The sequence below is a fragment of the Sorex araneus genome, chromosome 2 (genome assembly GCF_027595985.1).
Source record: "Sorex araneus isolate mSorAra2 chromosome 2, mSorAra2.pri, whole genome shotgun sequence".
Lineage (NCBI taxonomy): Eukaryota > Metazoa > Chordata > Mammalia > Eulipotyphla > Soricidae > Sorex > Sorex araneus.
This window is the reverse complement of record NC_073303.1, coordinates 295,198,458-295,216,965: the sequence shown is the minus strand read 5'-3', so window position 1 is coordinate 295,216,965 and position 18,508 is coordinate 295,198,458. Positions and strand designations below refer to the sequence as shown.

At 38.7% G+C, this 18,508-nt stretch overlaps 1 protein-coding gene across 5 annotated transcripts in view; it reads left to right on the top strand.

The window, feature by feature from the left end:
• Positions 1-18,508, top strand: part of ATP11B (ATPase phospholipid transporting 11B (putative)) — a 116,078-nt gene that overhangs the window by 30,819 nt on the left and 66,751 nt on the right. For 4 of the 5 annotated variants that reach the window (XM_055124852.1, XM_055124853.1, XM_055124851.1 and 1 more), the window contains exons 5-9: positions 2,683-2,790; positions 2,993-3,121; positions 3,727-3,830; positions 15,449-15,496; positions 17,857-17,921. In XM_055124852.1, coding sequence (XP_054980827.1) covers positions 2,683-2,790; positions 2,993-3,121; positions 3,727-3,830; positions 15,449-15,496; positions 17,857-17,921 — 454 coding nt within the window. Of the gene's footprint in view, positions 1-2,682; positions 2,791-2,992; positions 3,122-3,726; positions 3,831-10,557; positions 10,599-15,448; positions 15,497-17,856; positions 17,922-18,508 lie in introns of those variants that run through there. The other variant, XM_055124855.1, reaches the window with a different exon arrangement.

Sequence of the window (18,508 nt, the reverse complement as noted above, 5' to 3'; positions counted from 1 at the left end):
TGTTTTAGCCTTTTCCTGGCCTCTTCAGTCTCATTTCCTTCTTTTTTTCACCCATATCATGTGTTTCTCTTTGTTCCAATTTGAATAAATGATAAGTGGCTAATGTCTTTATTCAAGAATTCAGCTCTATGGGGCAGAGATTTTGTTTCATACACCAGTTTACTTCCAGTTCCTGCACATTTCAGACCTTCAATAAATATCTTTTCAGTAGGTGAATGAATCAAAGGATTTGTTTAATAGAGTAATATTTTTAATAAAAATATTGAGCATTTTTAAATCAATACAGAATCTTAGAGTACTTCTTGCCCTTGTCTCCCAATATATTATTTGGCCAAAAACAGGCTGGGATTAACTGGAAAGTAATGCCCTGAGTGGAAAAGATGGCTGGTAAATTTATATTTTGAAATGAGACACCTTATACAATGAGATGTTACTAAAATAATAATTGGAAATCCATCACCTTCAAAAGTTCATAAAATTTAATGGTAGGAAGTATGAAGATTATGCCTCATACCTGTATTATTCTTGCTGTTGCAACTAGTTGCAAGTGTACAGTTAGGTACTAACTTTAGTTTTACAGAGAAAGAACTTTATTCCTTTTTCAAAAACAACTTAAGTACTCCAGAGCTATCTCTTTTATAAGAGAAAGTTTTATTCATATAATAAACAGATTATATCAATGTGTTTTTCAGGGTATTTGCCGGTGGGGGGGGGTGGCGTGGAGGGTGTGGAGCTCAGGGCTTACTCCTGGCTCCATTCTCGAGATTGCTCTGATGGTGCCATATCCATCACATCAGAGTGAGCTGCACGCATGGAACCCTGTGCTCTCCCTCTCTCTGGCCTGTTTTTCAGGTTTATATCTCCCTTGGTAGAAGTCACTGGAATAAATTTTGGATCTTTAGAGCGAATCGTGTCAGAGTTTTCATGTTCCAGCTCTTTTCTTCTCCCCTGCCCCACCCTTAAGTCAGCTTCCGCCCTTTGTACTTTTATCAAAAGAGAAAAGACTTTATTGTCAGTTATCTGTACTTAAATATGAATGAACTGGTGATGTTTTTATTCACTTCTTCCAACCATGTTGCATATCAAGTCTTCTAGTTGGCAGGGTACTGGACTTTGGTGCATGTAAGTCTTTACCCTCCGTGAACTATGAAACCCGTGAAGAAGGGAATATGGATGCAAATACCGAATTAATTAGAACAAGTCAATAAAATAGTATTAAGAGTCAGTGAACTGTGGATGTTCCGAGAAAGAGTGGATCACTTCATTTGTATGGTATCAAGTGATAGCACAGCAGGCAGGGCGTTTGCCTTGCACACGGCTGACCCGGGTTCGATTCCCAGCATCCCATATGGTCCCCTGAGCATTGCCAAGAGTAATTCCTGAGTGCAGAGCCAGGAGTAACCCCTGTGCATCGCCAGGTGTGACCCTCCCAAAAAAAGCAAAAAAAAATGACAATTGGCCAAGAAGATGCTGAAAAATACAACAATTTGGACAAAGGGCCAACTGTAAGAAAAGGCAGACCCTGTTTTGGGGAATGTATCTCGCCTTGGTTTTTCAGATTGTCTTTCATACCTTTTGTCAGAATTTGAAGTTTCTAGCATAAAGACTGCATGTGTATTATACGGCAGAATCTCTTGCCCCCTCGCCTGACTGTCTTCACCGGAGCCCCTCAGAGTAGGTGGGTTGAGTTTCCCTCCCCGCCCCAAGCAGAGCCCCTGGCAGTCTAAGACCTCTGGAACTCAGCCACAGCCATGCTCAAGGCTCCTCTCCACATGTTCAGATGAGCCTCATGCATGAAGGAACCGGCAGAGGAACCCACGTGTGTGTGGAACCCAGGGCTGAGATCTCCAAGCCTGCTCCGATCGAAACTGGGCCTCTTCCGCCCAGATCCCCCATTTTCCAGTAGCTAGGCGGTCACACCCAGAAACTGCTCCCAGCGCCATGTAATCCCATCAATGGCCAACATTCAGAGACTATAAAACCAAGCTCCTGGTCATCTTATAGCCTAGTTCTCCCTCTTGGAGAACCTGGCAAGTTACTGAGAGTTTCCTGCCCACATGGGAGAGCCTGGCAAGCTCCTTGTGGCATATTCATATGCCAAAACCAGTAACAGTGATGGGTTTCATTCCCCTGACCCTGAAAGAGCCTCCAATGCGGCACCATTGGGAAGGACTAGTAAAGAGAGGCTTCTAAAATCTCAGGGCTAGAACGAATGGAGACATTACTGAGACCGCTAAAGAAAATCGAGGATCACGGTATTATGATGATGATGATGATCTGACTGTTTGGCACAGTATATGAAAGTACTAAAAGATACTAGTGAAAATACAGATTTATTCTAAATTAAGGAGACTGGAAGATTTTTTTTTTTTGCTGTAAACAATACAAGTTCCTAAGGAAGTTTTAAATAGAGTAGTGCATTTAAATAATATTTGGAAAGATTGATCTAGTAGTAGTATGTAAGATGAATTAGAATCACATGCTGTGGAAGTGGGAGAGGATGTTGTTAAGATGACTGCCTTGCCCCCGGCCAACCGGGCTTGATCCCTGGCATCCCCCATGTCCAATTTGAGTGAAATTGGTAGTGAAATGCTTCATGGGATTACTAGTTGTTCTCTCTTTTAATAAAAGTATCTGCTAATTGTACTGAAAAGTCTACTTATTCTTTGTTTTCTTTGATAGGGTTATGAAGATTGGTTACGACATAACTCAGATAATGAAGTAAATGGAGCTCCTGTTTATGTGGTTCGAAGTGGTGGCCTTGTAAAAACGAGATCAAAAAACATTCGGGTATGGACTAGGTCCTAATTATAGAAATCAATTATATTTTAGTTTCAGCATTTTATTTTAAATAAATATTTAAATTAAGAACCTACATTAATATTAATATTTAAGCACCTACATTAATATATTAATAAATCACTTTGTACCCACTAAAAATAAGTTCTTGCTTTTAAAAATCTATGTATTTTCTTTTCCTTATAATTCTTAGGTGGGTGATATTGTTCGAATAGCCAAAGATGAAATTTTCCCTGCAGATTTGGTGCTTTTGTCCTCAGATCGACTTGATGGTTCATGTCATGTTACAACTGCCAGTTTGGATGGAGAAACTAACCTTAAGGTTTGTGTGCATACATATATTTTAGTGTTGGCTTTTGGTGAACCAAAAACTTAAAATTCAGTTTGTTTGTTTTTTTAAGAAATGGTAATTTTTATATTTAAAGAAATAGAGGTTCAGTAACTAAGCAAGGGTAGTTTCTTATGACTTAGCTATTTCAAATTAAGGAAAAAAATGAAAAATATTTTTAAAGAAAAACAGGACATTTTCGTATCGTAGTGCTCATTTGGGGTGGGCACATGTCTCAGTTTTCAGATCTAGTCAACTTTGAGTAGTAACAAAACAAAACAGGTATTTTTTATTTAAAAAATAGTTATTTTTTATTAAAAAATAACTATTTTTAAAGTTATTTTTTAATAAAAATAGTTATTTTTTAATTAAAAAAGTGTTACAGTAGTAACTGTAACAAAAAAGTTTTTTTTTACAAGCAAGTGGTTCCCATGGGCTGTATCTTTCTTTGACCTTTACTTTCTTCTTCCTCCAGTTCCACTCTTAAGCTGAGTGATCTCAAATGCAGTATGTCAGGATTTTTATTTGTAAAAGACATGTGAAGTAGTTTCTTGGGTAGGATCTTGAAACTGCAATTTAATCCCTTTTTTTGTTCTCAGACCCATGTGGCAGTTCCAGAAACAGCAGTATTACAAACAGTTGCCAACTTGGACTCTCTCTTAGCTGTGATTGAATGCCAGCAGCCAGAAGCAGACTTGTACAGGTATGGTGTGATTCTCAGCTTACTCATCTTAAATTCAGCTTAAGGATCTAATTTTTATAATGATAAGAACTATATAGTGAAGTCTTTCAATATCACATGATATTATTTATGTACTACAGATGAGTGAGACCATCCACTATTCTCCCTCTAATTTTTTCAAATTTTAGGTGCCATGTTCACAGCACTTTTGATGATAGTGTTTCATTCATAGCCCAGTCCAGCACATCTTTGTTCCCCAGAATGTCCACTCTTCCCTACCTTGATCCCAATATCCATCCCAGTATCCACCCCATCCTAATTTCCTCCACCCTCTCCTGTACCATGCTGTTTTGATTATTACAGCTTTATAATACAGTTTGGAGTTAGAGAAAGAAGAAACCTCCTGTCTTTTTCTAGCTTTGGCTAGTGGAGGGCCTTAGTATTTCATATGAATTTCAAGAGTGCTTGATCTGTCTTTAAAAATGTTATGGATATTTTTGTAGGGACTGCCTTGAATGTGCATGAAACTTTGGAAAAGATTATCATTTTGGCAATATTGATTTTTTTTTCCAATCTATGAACAGGGAATGTGTTTCTATTTCTTTACATCCTCTTTTGTTTTAGTAGTGATTTATTGTTGTTTTTTTAAATTCTTATTAATTTATTTGGCATAAGTTTTTTACCTGTTCATTAAGCTGATTCCCAGATACTTGATTTTCTGAGGCAAAATTGTGAATGGAATTTAAAAATAATTTCTCTCCCTTTTATTCATTATTTGCACATTGAAAAAGCATGGATTTCTGCATGTTGATTTTGTCGCCTGCTACATTTCAGAACATGTCTGTTCTTCTAGGAGCATCTTTGTAGAGTGTTTAAGATTTTCAAAATATAGTAACATGTTGTCCACAAATACAGTTTGAATTACCCTGTCTGAGTGCCTTTTATATCTCTTCCTTGTGTAATTACTATGGCAAAGACCTCTGTACTCTATTCAGTAGCAGTGCTGAGAATGGGCACCTTGTCTGGTGCCTGATCTTTGAGGGAAGGCTCTCAGATTTTCACCACTGAGTTCAGTTTTTGCTGTGGTCTTGTGGTAAATGGTTTTATCTATGTTAAGTTTCTTCAATTCCCATTTTATTGGGAGTTTTTAATCATGCATGGGTGTTGGATCTTGTTGAATGCTTTCCTTGTCTATTGATAATATGATTTTATTTTTCCTTGTACTAATACAGTTTATTACTTTGATTAACTTCTGTTTATAAAACCATCTGGGCATCTTCCTGCTTGATTGTGGGGAATGATCTTTTGATGTATTGTTGAATTCGGTTTGTTAATATTTGTTGAGGTTCTTTGCATCTGTGTTCGTCAGGTAGATAGGTCTATAGTTTTCCTTTTTTTGTGATGTCTGTCTACTTGAGGTATCAGAGTAATGTTTGCCTTATAGAAGCTAGTTTTCAATTTCCTGAAAGCATGAAAATCACTGGCAGTAGGTCTTTTTTAAAGCTTTGAAAGAACTCACTGGTGGGCCCATCTGGACTTAGACTTTCCAATTGGGTGAGATTTTTTTAATACTCTTTCAATTTTCTTTGTAGTAATTTTCTCTACAGGGGTTCTGTTTCTTCTTGGTTCAACCTTGGGAGGTTACAGGAATCCAAAAATGTAGCCTTTCTACTAGCTTCTCCCTTTCCCTGATATAAAGATTTTCAAAGTAACCCCTGAGGATCCTTGAACTTCTGTGTTATCTGTTATGACACATCTCCCCTTCTGCTCCTCATTTGATTTACTAGGGCTTTCTCTCTTTCTTAATGAGTCTTGCTAATGGTTTTTCAATCATGTTTATTTTTTTCAAAGAACCAGCTCCTGGTTCTGTTGATCTTTTGGATTGTGTCTTTAATTTCCACTTCATTAATGTAAAGCTCTAAGTTGTATTGTTTCCTTCCTTCTGCTTGCTTTAATTTCCCTTTTTTCCCCCCTATCTGCTCAAGCTATGTAGTTAGGTTATTTATGTGGGCCATTTCTGTCTTCATAATGAACAACTTGAATTGCTATGAACTTTACTCTTAACATTGTTTTTGCTGTGTCCCATCTGTTCTGGTAACTCTTATCTTAATCTTCATTTTCATTTGCTTCTGGGAACCTTGATTTCCTCTCCAATATCCTCTTTGACCCATGTTTGTTCAGTATTGAGCTAATTTCTGAGTGTTTGAGTTTTTTCTTTTTTTGTGTGTGATTACTTCCATTTTCATTGTTTCATGGCCTTAGGGGATAGTTGTTACAATTTCTTTCCTCTTGATTTTATGGAGGTATGTTTTATGACCCAACATGTGGTTTATCTTGGAAAATGTCCCATATGCACTGGAGAAGAATGTGTGTTTAACTTTTGGGGAATGTATTTTGCCTCAATGTATTTGCTACTTCACTTATTCCCTTAAGCCCAGTGTTTTCTTCAGTTTTTGTCTGGTTGATCTATTTAGGGATGAGAAAGCAGTTTTGAAGTTCTCCAGTTATTATTGTATTATTGTCAGTGTTGTGTTGTTCCTTCTGGTTTATTAACAGTTTTTAAAATATTTTGATCGTCCCTCTATAGGTGCATAAATATTCATGAGTGTGAGATCTTCCTGATGTACATATCCCTTGATCATTAAGAAGTGACCATATCTGTCACTTGAAGTTGGTGTTGTTTGATATAAGTATGGCTATCCCAGCCTTTTTAAGAAAGTTGTTTGCTTGAAATACTGTTTTCCAGCCTTTAACTTTGAATCTGGGTTTGTCCTGACTATTCAAATGTGTCTCTTGTAGGCAACAGAAAGTTGGTTTCATTTTTCTGATCTACCCTGCCACTCTGTCTCTTGATTGGTGCATTCGGCCATTGATGTTGAGTGAGATTAATGGCATGAAGGGTTTTTGCCTTTTCTCTGTAGAAGTTAAGCATGTTCATGAAATTGATCTTTGGGTTACAATCACACAATGATCAAACACCCATCCCTCCACCAGTGCATATTCCCCACCACCAATATCCCCAGTATACCCTTCCCTTTCCCACCCTCCCTCTGCCTCCATGGCAGACAATATTCCCCATACTCTCTCTCTCTACTTTTGGGCATTATGGCTTGCAACACAGACACTGAGAGGTCATCATGTTATTTACTTTCAGCACACATCTCCCATCCCGACTGATTTCTCCAGCCATTATTTTCTTAGTGATCCCGTCTCTATTCCATCTGCCTTCTCCGCTCTGCTCATGAAGCAATCTTCCTGCTATGGGGCAATCCTCCTGGCCCTTGTATCTACTGTCCTTGGGTGTCAGCCTCACATGATGTTATTCTATACTCCACAAATGAGTGCAGTCCTTCTATGTCTGTCCCTCTCTTTCTGACTCATTTCACTAATTAGCATGATACTCTCCATGTCTATCCATTTATAAGCAAATTTCATGACTTCATCTCTCCTAACAGCTGCATAGTATACCAAAGTTTCTTTAACCAGTCATCTGTTTTAAGTCTGGGTTGTTTCCAGATTTTGGCTATTGTGAACAGTGCTGCAATGAATATATAGGTACAGATGTCATTTCTACTGTGCTTTTTTGCATCCTCAGGATATATTCCCGGAAGTGGTATTGCAGGATCATATAGAAGCTCAATTTCTAGTTTTTGAAGGACTGTCCATATTGTTTTCCAGAAAAGCTGGACCAGTTGTCATTCTCACCAACAGTAAAAGAGCATTCCTTTTTCCCCCCACATCCATGCCAATACTGGTTGCTTTTGTTCTTTTGAATGTGTGCCAGTCTCTGTGGTGTGAGATGATATCTCCTTCTTGTTTTGATTTGCATCTCCCTGATGACTAGCGATGTGGAACACTTTTTCATGTGCCTTTTGGCCATTTGTATTTCATTTTTGAGGAAACTTCTATTCATTTCCTCTCCCCATTTTTTGATGGGGTTGGAGGTTTTTTTTCTTTCTTGTGCTGTTTGTTTATTTTGAGATCTTGTCTTGGTTTGTAGAGGTTTCCTATGATTTTATCCTCACTGCTCTTAAGTTTGCTGCCAACGCCTTCCATTGAATTATTTTATTTCACTTACCAAATCCTTTAGTTCCTTCACTTCCTTCTATTGTTTGCTTTGGTTTTGGTTTTGGGAGCCACACAGGAGTTACTCCTGGCTCTGCACTCATGAGTTACTCCTGACAGTGCTCAGCCCACTATATGAGATGTCGGGAATCAACCCCTGTTCTGCTGCATGCAAGGCAGGTGCCCTACCCACTGTACTGTCCCTCCAGCCCCAGTTCTGTCACTCCTGGTTGTAGTCTTCTCTCTTGTGCTCTCGTAATTTTGCTTTATTGACTACCTGTACCATTGTTTCTTTGAGCCCATTAAGCTTTCTCAGCATGTTCTCTCTAAAGGCCTTGTCTGAGAGGGTTCGAGCTGGTGAGCACTGGCTGAGCCTCCCAGGCAGCTGTCTCCACTCCGTCTGCGTGGTGGGTTCTGTGCTGCTTCCCCCTTTCCTCTGGCGCAGTCTGGGAGTGGCTCTAAGTCTCCACTCAAGCTCCCTCCAGTCCCACCCCTCCCACCTCCACCACCAGGACGCTTTCAGGGCGGACCAGCTTAGTGTTTCTTTCTTCCTCCGCTTTCAAAATTGTCCCGAGCAATTTTGTTGTTACTAACTAGCTGGTTAGAGTTTCATGTGAGGGTTCCAGGTAGGCTTTCAGTGTCAGGGACCCTGCCACTAATGTGGTAGTAATTTAGGATTCTGTGGTTTCTTACTACCACAGGTACCTTTGCGCACTGTGGGAGGAAAAGGTGATTTGGAGCTAGGAGTAAGTTAATGTTGGCACAGTGAGGTTGCCAAGCCACTCCAGACAGAGTTCAGTGTAAGGGTCCAATGTTTGTTCCCTGTGAAATAGTTAAGGGGGCAAGTATTGCATGGCCGCTGCTGGAAAGCCCCTAAGTGAGCGTCTTCTGGAGACCTAGGATGCGCCTTCCACAGGCTGCCAGAGAATTGGGAAGGGCAGAGCCCGATATTCCCGGCACAGGCTTGGTGTCCCCGACCTGGCGGCAGGGACAGATCTCACTCTGGTTCACTTCACTTGACTGTTCCTTCTAGGTCTAACCAAGTTGCAGCAAATTGCAACAGAAATGGAAATAGCTTCTAATCGCGTGAGACTTGCATGTGAGACTAAAATGTGTTTGATAGCTGAGAATAGAATCTAAATTACAAACATGTTACAAACCTATCTCAGCGTCTTTTCATTCTATCTATATCTGTCTGTTGGTTGAAATGTTTCAAAGTTAGTCTTTCGACTTTCTCAGATATCTTTGTTTGGATACCTGTAGTTATGACGGAGATTTCTCTATGTAACTTAAAAAAACTTGACTTATCAAAGTTAAATATAGTGTAGTTTTGAATTAAGGGTAAAACTTAATCTTATGCTGTAAGAGCATTTAAAGCATAATACCATAATTTTAACTGCAAAGATTTCTTATTAATTACTTTTTTTGGTTCTCCAAGTTTTCTGTTACTTCTTAAAAGCACGTGGATTGATTTGTTTGTTTGTTTTTTTGTTTGTTTTAAAAAAGCCCATCTAGGTTGGGCAAGATTGCCCAGAGAGCTGGAGTGCATGCGCGGAACCCTGAGGTTGATCCCTAACACCGGGGAGTGTGGTTTTAATGATTGTTGTCAATGTCATACTTGGGTGTTTTGCTATTACAGTTGATCACACATTCACCAATTTGAAATTCAACAACACCACTTCTTCTTTACTATCATTTTTTTCACTTGGCTTCCGGAACACTCATTTGTCTCTTTTCTTCCTGCTTTGCTACTCACTTTCTCAGTCTGTTTTGCTATTTCTTCTTTTCTTCCTGAACTTCTCTCTTGTTTTAGCATGCCCCTGGGATCGGCCATGATCCTCTTCCTTTCTCCGCCTGTACCTTTCTCTTGCCCTGAGTGATCTCATCCAGACTGAGAACTTTAAAGATCATCTCTTTGCTGATAGGTCCCAGATTTACATCTGCATCCCAGAGTTCTTTCTCAAATTCTGGGCTCATGTCCAGTAATTCCACAGTTGCACTTAGGTATGCAGCAGAAATCTCCACGTAATGTTGTTTAAAAACAACTCCAGAACCTTTTCTGTCAGCAGGCTTTCCCATCTCAGTTGATGATAATCCATTTTTCTGATTATTCAGGTTAAAACTTGGATTCAGCATGACTCCACATCTTATCCTTTCCTTCCCTCCCAATTTCTTTTAGGTTAGGATCTCAATCTACTCTACCAGAACATCTTACTCATTTACTTTGAAAATATACATCAGGGCCAGACTGATAGTACAGTGGGTAGGGCACTTGCCTTACACAGGGCTAAACGACCCAGGTTTGTCCCCTGGCATCCCATATGGTCCTACAGGCACAGCTTGGATTAATTCCTGAGTGCAAAGCCAGGAGTAAGCTCCAAGCACTGCCAGATGTGGCACAAAAGCAGAAAAGTGGTGGGGGAGGGAAGGAAAATGGGGAGAGAGACAGAGAGAGGAAAGAGAGAGAGGAGGGGGGGGGAGAGAGAGAGAGAGAGAGAGAGAGAGAGAGAGAGAGAGAAGGAGAGAGAGAGAGAGAGAGAGAATATCTATCCCAAATCTTTCCCATATCTTTCACCATTTTTACTGGTACTAAGTTATTCAACCCCAAATCATTTCCTGCTGGATTACTGCTGTCAAAGACATTCTTACTGGTTTTCCTGTTTTTATCTTTTTAACCTTGCAGTCTAATCCCACAAAAGCAACCAGAGTGTTCCTTTTTAAAATGTAAGTCAGATTATTTCATTCTTCTGCTCAACCCTTGCAATGACTTTTTCCGACTTCCTCCCACTCAGTACTTTATCTGTAGACATTAATGACTGCATCACCAACCTTTCCAACCCGAGTCCTGCTCCTTTTCTCTTACCACCAGCCTTATGGATGTTCCTGTTTTACCTTAAACATGCCATATCCACTGATACCTTTTCTCCTAACTGTATCTCACCTAACTTCTTTAGTTCTTATTTAAATCACCTCCCCAGTGAGATCTTGTCTGATGTTGCTGTCTGATCCCTAACTCTATTCGGCTTTCTTGTATCATAACATACTCTATGTTATTGACTTATTGTATTACTGCTTACTCTCTCCCCCACTTAAATGTCACTTCATCCCTGTGTGTTTTGTTCACTAATATAGCCCAAGTACATAGGTCAGAACTGGTCCTGGGAGACCTTATTATGTCTTTGTAAATATTGAAAAGTTACTTATCTTTAATTGTATGTGCCAGATTTTTCCTTTCGTTGAACTACTTTCTATAAGCAGAATTTATGTGTATATATTAAATTGAATATAGTGATTAAATGGAAGTTTTTATACATAAGCATATTTTGTATGTACATAGCTTATTTAGCTATTAAATTGAAGCTTTTGAATAATACCAGATACACAGTAGGCAATAGATATGTCAGGTGACTATACGAATGATAAGAATTTCAAATGACACATGACATGTTTATTACCCATGTATTCAACAGATAATAAATACTTCTGGAAAGTGGGGCAAAAGAAACTATGATAAATTCTTTCTCCTAGAATTTATAGTCTTGTACTAGATGACTATTTAAGAACACGTAAGAGATGTGGAAGTGGAGTTATCAGATTAAATTCTCATGGAGTTTGATCTTGGTGAAATACTGACATGACTTTGCAAAAGCACTGGACTGATTTTTATTGTCATGGCAAAGTATACTTTTATGCATTTAAGAGATTTTACTAGATTTAAGAGATAGTACAGAAGGTAAGGCACTTGCTTGCATGTGGTAACTAAGTGGCTGTAACCCTGGTTCAAATCATAAGGAACACATGTGGTCCTCGAAGCATTGCTAAGGGTACTCCTGAACATTGACCCAGAAATGGCCCCTGAACACCATCAGGTGTAGCCAAAAGCAAACAAAAAAATTTTTTACTAATCTTTTTTTTTTTTTAACTAATCTTAAGTATTACTGTTTTAAATAGTTTTCTGACTTTTTTAATAATAGGTCTGTAGTACTAAAACTCTAGTTTTATTTTCATTGCGAAGGTTTGATGTTGTTGGTTTTTGTTTTTGTTTTTGTTTTTGTTTTACTTTTTGGGTCACACCCGGCGATGTTGAGATGTTCAGGGGTTACTCCTGGCTCTGCACTCAGGAATCACTCCTGGCAGTGCTTGGGGGACTATATGGGATACTGGGAATCGAACCCGGGTCGGCCACTTGCAAGGCAAGCGCCCTACCCACTGTGCTGTCACTCCAGCCCCAAGGTTAGACAATTTTCTGTTTGATTTTTCACCATTAAATATTATCAGTTCCTTTCCAATTATTAATTGCGATCACATTACTCCTTTTAAACTTTAATAGTTATTAGCTTAGTTAATAGCTTAAACTCTAATAGCAAATGTATGTGAGAAATAGTTTGTGCCAGTTCTACTGAAAAAATAAAGCAGGAGAGCTTTCTGTTCGGGAACTGCTTCTGGCGGATGCGTGTTCACAGCACTCTCCAGTTTCCTTTCCAAGCCTTTGTTCCTTTAGGTTTTTAAATTTATTTATTTATTTTTGGTTATTTATTGTGTGAACCTCACTCAGTGGTGCCCAGGGACTATTCCTGGCTTTGTGCTCAAGAGTGACTCCTGACAGTGCTTGGGGGTCCATGTGGTACCAGAGACCAGACCAGGGTGAACCCCATGACAGATAAGTGCCTCACCCCCTTTCTCTGGGGCCCCTTTTCCTTTATTTGTCCCACCATCATCACAACCACCTGTTCCTTTTACCTTTTTATGTTTTAGATCCTATTTGGCATATTTACTACTAAGAATTTTTCCTAACCCCGCTCCAGCTCCCAACCCCCCCCCCCCCCACACACACACACACAAACACACACAGTCAAAACACAACCCAGGAAAGATTGATGTATACCAAAGAGGGCTATATTGTTTAAGGCTCTGTAAGTTGGAAGAGAACTAAACTTCCTACAATGACGAATCATTTAAACAAATATGCAGTAAGCCCAGAATGCAATTCTGTGTGTCCATTCAAAAATATTAATGTAGACTCTGTTTTTGCTGTTTCGACACACTGTGGCACTCAGGAGCTCAGGAGTGGCCCCTGGTGGTCCTGGGACTGCAGGACAAGCACTTACCTCCTGCTCTGTCTCTGGCCCAAGCCTGTGGTTTTGGCAAGACGTGATAAATGGTGAGGGCTGGAGTGATAGCACAGTGGGTAGGGCATTGCCTTGCATGTGGCTGACCCGGGTTCAATTCCCAGCATCCCATATGGTTACCCCGAGCACCGCCAGGAATAATTCCTGAGTGCAGAGCCAGGAGTAATCCCTGTGCATCGCCAGGTGTGACCCAAAAAAAAGCAAAAAAAAAAAAAGAGAGAAAGAGAAGTGATAAATGGTGAAATGCTACCACCGTGACTTAAGGATCTCGTTTTTATTATTTTAAGACAGATATTTATATGAGAATGGAAAATCAATTGGAAAACAGACCCCACAATATTCACTCCACTACTTGTGTTCAGGTAGTGGATTTATGAGGGATTGTTTCCCCATTGATGTCACTTGGTGAGGATTAGATAAATAAATGAAGAGGACAGCGTGGGTAGTTCATGGGACCTTTCGACCCAGACTCCTGTCTCCAGAGGCAAGGCGAGGCGGAATGCTTCCTCAGCAGGGCATCCTGTAGCTGCTCTCTTCCTCTCCCAGAAAAATCTCTGCTAGAGAAAGCCCACTACAAACTACAAAGATGTTTGTACCGATAAACTAAGGCCCTCAGATTTGTAAAAGTCTAGCCCGGATAGATTAAGATACTCAGGCACCTGACCCAAACACTGCTGTTGTTCTCATTTTGATGATTACTGGTTGTAAACAAGGAATACCCTCTGTGGAGGCAGTCCCTGCTGGCTCTCAGTGTATGAGGGTCGAGCCCCCTGGCTTTTTATTTCTGTCTCTTTCTTAATCCTCATGGCATCACTGCTTCGGGCCTGTTCACTCAGAGCTGATCTCCGATTGTCACTGTATATTGTTGTATCATTTTGCGAATTGTGTGTACATAGTCTTCATAATCAGAACAACAGAATATAGTAAAGCTGCTTTCACAGCAGAGCCTGGCAAGCTACCCATGGCGTATTCGATATGCCAAAAACAGTAACAACAGGTCTCACAATGGAGATATTACTGGCTCCCGCTCGAGAACATCTATGAGCAACGGGATCACCGTGATACAGTTTTCACTTTGAGCGAAAGTGTGGATTTGGAGTAAGCTCCCAAAAAAGTACAAAATAAATTAATCCAGTTTAGAATTTGAATGGGCTGGAGCGATAGCACAGTGGTTGGGCGTTCGCCTTTCACACGGCCGACCCGTGTTCGATTCCTCCGCCCCTCTCGGAGAGCCCGGCATGCTACCAAGAGTATCAAGCCCGCACGGCAGAGCCTGGCAAGCTACCCGTGCATATTAGGTATGCCAAAAACAGTAACAATAAGTCTCTCAGTAGAGATGTTACTGGTGCCCGCTCAAGCAAATCGATGAGCAACAAGATGACAGATTAGAATTTGAATAGACAGAAAAAAGGCTTAAAGAGACAAAATTCAGGACATAAAATGAAAGAAAATAGGCATCCTACTGGAATTTTTTGGGGCAATAATGGGGCAGAGAGTGTGTAGGGGAATGTTTGCTGTTTCTTTTCTGCTTACATAATTTAAATGAAGCTCTGTCTAGAATTTGCTTCTGCCCTGAATTATTTATTTCTCACTGTTGTAGAAAACTAAGAGTGTACGTTTGAATTAACTCATGTTATGGAGCTGTTTTGGTAGTGGAAGGTGGAACTGAGAGGCTCTAAAATCTTATTTTGTCAACAGCCTCCTCATTCTAGATTTCAAGCAATCAGAAGTTAAGCTTCTTTCATCTGAGTTTTTTTGCTTTTGTTGTTGTTGTTGTTTGCTTACTATTCTGCCCAGTCACTTAACACTTCCATAGTAGTGCTCAGTACTTGTTTATTGGGTGAATGTGTGTGTGAATAAGTAAATTAAAGAGTGAATAATTTATGAAATGGGTGAAAATTGATTTTTGTCAAATTATTAATTCTCATCATGACCAAACTAATAGAAGTAATAATACACAGCATTTGCATTGCCATTTATTTTGAAAACATTTTTTATTATTTTATTTTTTATTATTTCATTCTTAGCTGAACTGATGGTGATTATTTTTTTTTTTTGCTTTTGGGGTCACACCCGACGATGCTCAGGGGTTATTATTCCTGGCTGCATGCTCAGAAATTACTCCTGGTGGTGCTCAGGGGTTTGCTCAGGGGACCGTATGGGATGCTGGGGATTGAACCCGTGTTGGCCACATGCAAGGCAAATGCTGTACTATTGCCTGAGCCCTGCAAAAAATATTTTTAAAGCTTAAATTATTGCTAAGTATTTTTTATCATTTCTAATCTGAAATTTGAGTTCATACATATACCTTCATCTATACAAAAGGTTAATTTGATTTCATGTATATGAATAATATTAAAACTATCTAAAATTTTCTATCCATTAATGTTTTAAGTCATTTATCATTGATGATTTTTTTTTCTAACATGGTGAATTCTTTGTTAGATTCATGGGACGAATGATAATAACACAACATATGGAAGAAATTGTAAGGTAAGAATAAATTCACCTTATCCATGTAAGTGGGAATTGTTTATGGAAAGGGCTAATTTCCATTTAAATTTCCACTTTAAACAGAAATTAGTGGTAAGGAAGCATAAAACGACTGGAAAGTGTTAATTGAAAGGCATCAGATTTTATTCTCTCAGTTTTCAAAATTTGTAGTAGCAGCATGGATGAAACAAATCCTATGAAATGATGTCAAGATAATGTAGTAAGATGATTTATATTGTTTGTTATTGTTTCTTTTTAAAAGAGTATTCGGTAGCCACAAAAGAAATTCTTAAAGTCATATACTTTTAAGCCTACTGCACATAAAGCCTAGGAGGTAAAAGTGTTTTATAATTCCTAACAAGTGTAAATGTCACAAGTAAATGTCACAAGTGTAAATGTCACAATCTCCACTTCAGAATCGTTCAGCACAAACTAGAAATTTTAGTACCTAGCCCAGAACCCTGATTTATTTTTCTGATTTTTTTTTTTTTTTTTTTTTGCTTGTTGGTTTAGTTGTTTTGATTGGTTTTCTTTGCTTAATTCCTAGTTTCTACGGGAAAGATTCTATTGTTTCAAAGATACACTTGTAAGTGTATCTTTGTAGTACATGTTGATATAATTGTCATGCTATTCATGACTACAAGGTCAAGATTCCAAGAGCAAAATATTTTTTATTGAAAGAAATTTAGAGGGGAGGAGAGAGAGAAAGGGAGGGAAGGAGGGAGGAAGGGGATGGGAAGGCAAGGGAGGGGAGGGGAAGGGAGAGAGAAAGAAAACATGGTTTGAAAAAGCCAGACTTCAAGAGTGAGTGGCATTTTTCTGGAGACATGCTCACTTTATACTGACTGCATGGAATAAGTCACAAATTTTAAAGATGAGCATTTTAAAAATGAAATGCTCAAAACAAGTCACTCCAAATAGCAAGCTGTGATTACTAATACTGATTAATGTTTTAGTAAGTATTAATTATATTAATATTAATGTAGTGGTCAGTAAATTCTGTAAGATCTTTGTAAGTATAAAACCCTGGCTGTATAACTATGAGTGGTCTTGGTTTTTATTTCTTTGGTGGACGCACATGGCTACACATAGTCTGAATTGCACTGAGATATTTCTGGCAAAGAAAAAATAGTTTAAAAATTGAGGTAAAAAAGGAAAGAAAAAATGCTGAATAAAAGTAAAAACTGAACTGTGTGTTCTTTGCTGGATAATCCTGAGTAAATTAAACTGTTTCAATGTGAAGTTTCCTACAGTATAACACAACTTTACATGTCAGTGTGTGCTCAGAGTTTTATATTATTGTCAGAACTAGCACTAAGTCAAAAAAAGTTATTTTATGATTCCTGAAAATATTTTGGAATATCCATGGAATTTGTTTAATAAAAACCATCCTGCTTTGGGGCCGGAGCAATAGCATAGCAGGTAGGGCATTTGCCTTGCATGTGGCTGACCCAGGTTCGATCCCGGGCACCCCATATGGTCTCCCAGGCACCGCCAGGAGTAATTCCTGAGTGCAGAGCCAGGAGTAACCCCTGAGCATCGCTGGGTGTGACCCAAAAAGGAAAAAAAAAAAAAAAATCTTGCTCAGCCATATCCCAAATAACCAATCCTTCTTGATTTATTTTGTACTGTTTTTGTATTCTTTTTTGTACTGTTTGGATTTACAGATACCTTTATAATTGGTTCAGATTGTTTGATTTTAATAACTCTAAGAAAAGTAAAAAGAATATAAACAAAATTAGCCCTTTTTACTTATAATAGTTTTATTATTTTGCTATCATTAAGAAAATTCAGTTTTCTTTCTAATTATTCCTTCTTGTTTTACATCTCCTTTATGGAGGGCAATTCAAACAACAAGAAGACCCATGCTCCAAGAAGTATACGGTGCAAGTAGTAAAGTTGTAGTGTTGCTTTTGCTTAGAAAAAGTACTAACTCATTACAACATGTTCTATAATTTATTTCAGTTTTAATTGTGCCAAACTTAATGTGTTGAAATACATCATATTATAACTTGTCATACTTGAATTTTACTTTTGAAAAATTTATTAATACTGCTCAAGGTTTAAAATTTCATCTGCTATTAAACATTGTTAAATAATTAGTTAACTTTGATTTTGTTGTATTTTATTTTTAAAAACTTAAACTGGTAGCCTTATTAGTTTATTTACAAGCATAATCTTACTTCTGAGCCATTTATCTTAAAATGCTACTGGGTATTTGCTGTCCATATAACTTACATCAGGATATGTCCAGATAGTTTTTTAGTAGCTAAGATTTCTTTTGAAAATAACACTGCAAATTGAATTGAATTTATAATATAGCTAATGCTTTTGTATTTCTTTCTTTTATTTTTTCCTAGACCACTGGGGCCAGAGAGTCTCTTGCTTCGTGGGGCCAGGTTAAAAAACACGAAAGAAATTTTTGGTTGGTATATAGTGAAACTTTTAAATTATAGATTCATGTTACTTGTTTATATGCAGCGTTTTTACACTGTATCCTTGTGGGTGCTGGAGAAACAGTACAGGAGTCAGAGTGCAGGCCCTGTCTGCGTCCAGCTGCTGTTCAGTCCCCAGAACTGTACTGTCCCCTAAGCATTGTGAGGTGAAACTTTTGGAGACTTCCAAGCATTGCGAGGTGTGACCCTGTAGCCTCCACACATCAGGCCTCCAGTTGGCTGAGAATTACTACAGCTGTATGGCTCAGTGGCGCCACTTATAAGAATTACTGCAAGTTAACTTCCCAGCCCTCCCGGCACCACTTGCCCCAAATAAATAAAAGTGTAGCGTTATGGTCTTTCGGGTTGGACAATTTATTACTTAGTTACATGTTGTCTATAATAAGTTACTGAGAGTATCCTGCCCACGGCAGAGCCTAGCAAGCTACCAGTGGCATATTGGATATGCCAAAAACAGTAACAATAAATCTCACAATGAGAGATGTTACTGGTGCCCGCTTGAGCAAATCGATGAGCAACGGGATGACAGTGACAGTGAATTTTCTAACGAAGATTG